The sequence below is a fragment of the Macadamia integrifolia genome, chromosome 1, assembly GCF_013358625.1.
Source record: "Macadamia integrifolia cultivar HAES 741 chromosome 1, SCU_Mint_v3, whole genome shotgun sequence".
Taxonomy (NCBI): domain Eukaryota; kingdom Viridiplantae; phylum Streptophyta; class Magnoliopsida; order Proteales; family Proteaceae; genus Macadamia; species Macadamia integrifolia.
The window spans coordinates 5,423,129-5,426,711 of record NC_056557.1 but is presented as its reverse complement, the minus strand read 5'-3'; the positions used below and the strand labels follow the sequence as shown (position 1 = coordinate 5,426,711).

The window sequence follows — 3,583 nt, the reverse complement described above, 5'->3', positions numbered from 1 at the left end:
ACTGAGGAAGTAGCTTAATAATATATGGTGAAGCGAGCTCAACTGCTCAGAAGTTCAAAATTACAGTAAGTAGTAATTACTCATTTTTAAACAAAACAAATTGATTCTCACGAGAAAATGGGTAACATGTGACAGAGGAGACAGGCCCAAAGAAGTTGGCCTGTCAAGTCACTGTTCCTTTCTTTATTGTCTTCTTCAGGATTTAATATATTGTCAAATCACATCACAGAGTCCCCTCCAAGTCCTACCCTACAGGTCCGATCCCTTTCTCCCTTTCTCTCTTTCTCTCTCTACACACCAGTGTAGCTGCTATAGTCCAGAGTCCAGAGTCCAGAGTCCAGAGTCCACCTATTTTCCCTCTGAGTCCAGAGTCCAGAGTCCAGAGTCCAGAGTCCACCTATTTTCCCTCTGAGTCCAGAGTCCAGAGTCCAGAGTCCACCTATTTTCCCTCTGAGTCCAGAGTCCAGAGTCCAGAGTCCAGAGTCCACCTATTTTCCCTCTGAGTCCAGAGTCCAGAGTCCAGAGTCCACCTATTTTCCCTCTCCTTCTGACTTTCACCCTCCCTCTATCTCTCTTTCCCCCACTCCACCGTCTCCTGTGACCCTGTCTCTTATTTTGAGATTTTTCTCCTCTGTTTGGGCGTTGTTTTGTACTTGGCATATGCTCAGTGAAAGTGTTTTTTTCTTTTATTTAGAGTTTTTTAATTCTTAAACCTTGAGACCCATGTGGGTTTGATTGGTTTTTTGCTGATAAGAACAAGTGAGGAGGAGGAAGAGTCCGTTCAAGAAACCTCCCACCCAACCCTTTTCACCACCATAGTTTTTCCCTCTTTTTCCTCTTTTTCCGCCGAGTGATAGTTGGGACCTAAGCAGACAACTGAAGAAATGACTAAAGATGAAGACTTTAAGCTCCTCAAGATCCAGGTCTTTTTCTCTTCTCTCTCTCTCTCCCTTCTTTTGAGGGTCGTTGTTTTTTAAAACCACAAAGGTGGGCGGTGGTCTTTTCCTGACTGAGAATTTGCTTCTTGTTTGTGTTTGGGTTTTTGTTTCTTTTGCTTCCATTTTACAGACGTGTGTTCTCAAAGTGAACATACATTGTGATGGATGCAAGCAGAAAGTGAAGAAACACCTCCAGAAAATTGAAGGTACCCGCCCTGTTTTTTTGCTTTTGACATCTGTTTCTTGCTACCATTTGCTGGATTTTGGCTGAAAATGCTGAGATCCCTCCATCCATTACTGTCTTCTTAGCTTAGGAGGTAGTGATCTGTTCATATACATAAGTTAAAAATGAGAGAGAGAGAGAGAGAGAGAGAGAGAGAGAGAGAGAGAGTAGTGTGGTAGTGTGGTAGTGTGGATCTTTGGCCTGCAGTTTGGTATCAACTATGGGGCTCAAAAAGGATTCCATGGTCTATGATACCCAGAATAAGGAAAAAAAGGTACCATAGTCTTAACATGTGAAAAAGAAGAATTTAAGGAGCTAGTTGATTGAAACTTTATGCTGAGTGTTTTTACCAATATTTTTGGAAACGTTTGGAAGATTAGACTATTCTCAGTTTTAGAACTGAATTTCCTGGCACTGAAGAAGCTCAGGACAGAGAAACAGTGGAAAGCTGTGCTAACATCAAAATGCTGTTTCTTATTCTTCTCCTTCTTCAGGACAGAAAACAGTGGAAAGCTGTGATAACATCAAAATGTTGTTTCTTATTCTTCTCCGTGCCTTGCAGTATTACTATTCATATTGCTTGTAACTTTTGACTTTAAATTTTAAACTGTCTATGATTATTCTTTTTAACTTGTTTCTTTTGCTTGGTTTCAGGTGTTCTTAAAGTAAGCATAGATGCAGAGCAACAAAAGGTCACGGTCTCTGGAAGTGTCGATCCTGCAACTTTGATTAAGAAGCTGGTGAGATCAGGTAAACATGCAGAGCTTTGGTCTGCAAAATCCAACCACAACCACAACCAGAAACAGCAGCAGCAGCAGCATCAGCATCAGCAGCAGCATCAGCAGCAGCAGCACCAGCAGATTCATTGCATCAAAGATAACAAGAATGGCCAAGGCCAAAAGCAGGGTCTGATGAAGGGCCTTCAGGCCTTCAAAAACCAGCATAAGTACCCAGCATTCAGTTCTGAAGATGAACTCGATTGTGATGATGATGGTGATGATGAAGATGATGATTTTGAAGAAGAGTTAAGGATGCTCCAACAGAAAGCCAGCCGTATTGGTTTGCTCAATCAGCAGGCCAATTCCAAGAAAAATGGTTCAGTGGCCACTCACAACAATGGTAAAATCAACAATGGCGGAAACGGGCAAGCTGGAAAGAAGGGTGGTGGAGGTAATGGGGGAGGAAACCCTAACCAAAATATGGTTATGGATCAGAAGAACATTGCAGCAGCTGCTGCCAAGATGAACAATGCCCATTTGAGTGGTGGCCATGTAAATGCAGTTGATGCTAGAAAAGGAAATGAAATCAATGCCATGTTAGCAGGACTACATGGGCATGGAGCTGGTGCTGGCCTTGGAGGGAATGGATTAGGGTTTCAATCCCAGATCAGCAATGGCTTCCAGGGGTCTTCTGCTGGATTCCCAGCTGCTGCTGCTGGGTATGCAACTGGTGGGCATCAGCCATCAGCCACGATGAACAACTTGCAGGGTTATCAGTTCAATCATCCATCAATGATGAACATGCAGAACAGGAATAACATGAACTTGATGAATGAGGCAAGGTATATGCAGCAGCCCCAGATGATGTACAATAGATCTCCAAGCATCTCTCCTAGCACTGGCTATTACTACAATAACTACTACAACCCATATCCCTACCCAAGCCCCCAACCAGACAACAATGGTGCTTACTCTGCAACCCATATGTTTAGTGATGAAAACCCGAACAGCTGTGTTGTTATGTAAAGAAAACATGGTCCATTTGAGAGAAAGCAAGAGGAGGGAAGAGGATAACTGTTGAATTATTATTGCTGTTAGTATTATTAGTTTTGATGGAGGGCAGTATATGGATGCCTCTGATTGATGTATTTTCTTTAGTTTTGAAGTATAGGTTGTTTATAAAGATGTTTTTATTTCTCTTTGCAATTGAGTTGATTGGTTTGTTTGGATTTTTTTTCTCTTTGTTTCTGGGTTTTGTTCTGTAGTTTGTGGCCTTGGAGGAATTCAAGATAACTGGATAAGGGAAAGTTCTATGTGTCAACTTATGTGATTATTTTTCACTGACACAAGACAATATGTCAGGATTTACTCCATCCTTGTCTCAGTGGACATGATACGGAGTAAGGAACATTTGGGTTTATGTATTAGGTTTATGAACTCTGAGCCTCAGTTAATTGGATCCCAATTGAATTTTGTCCTGAGCCCTAGAAAATGGGATAGGCTGCTGAACCCTTAAAATTCAGATAGGAAAAATAAAAAAAGGGAAAGTTTTTGTGTTAAAAAGGTCAAAATTAACTCAACAAAACAGATTACAAAGTTCTTCATCATAAAGGGTAGCAGAGAGTCTCTTGGTATGGGAATTAATTGACAAAGTAGTCTGCTATAACCACATTTGATGCCAATAGATCATTGATTTTTAGATC

The 3,583-nt window shown here is 41.3% G+C and overlaps 1 protein-coding gene across 1 annotated transcript; it reads left to right on the top strand.

The window, feature by feature from the left end:
* The first annotated feature begins 489 nt into the window (after nt 1-489).
* Nucleotides 490-3,109, top strand: LOC122073358 (heavy metal-associated isoprenylated plant protein 37-like). The gene is made up of 3 exons (XM_042637963.1): nt 490-923; nt 1,069-1,144; nt 1,816-3,109. The coding sequence occupies exons 1-3, from the start codon at nt 885-887 to the stop codon at nt 2,904-2,906; spliced, it is 1,206 nt and encodes a 401-aa protein (XP_042493897.1). The 5' UTR covers nt 490-884; the 3' UTR covers nt 2,907-3,109.
* The last annotated feature ends 474 nt before the right edge of the window (nt 3,110-3,583 follow it).

Excerpts from the sequence above, each read along its gene's own strand:
- LOC122073358 (XM_042637963.1), top strand. The coding sequence starts at position 885 with ATGACTAAAGATGAAGACTTTAAGCTCCTCAAGATCCAG. Across the intron at positions 924-1,068 it reads TTAAGCTCCTCAAGATCCAG|ACGTGTGTTCTCAAAGTGAA; the intron begins GTCTTTTTCTCT and ends TCCATTTTACAG. Across the intron at positions 1,145-1,815 it reads ACACCTCCAGAAAATTGAAG|GTGTTCTTAAAGTAAGCATA; the intron begins GTACCCGCCCTG and ends GCTTGGTTTCAG.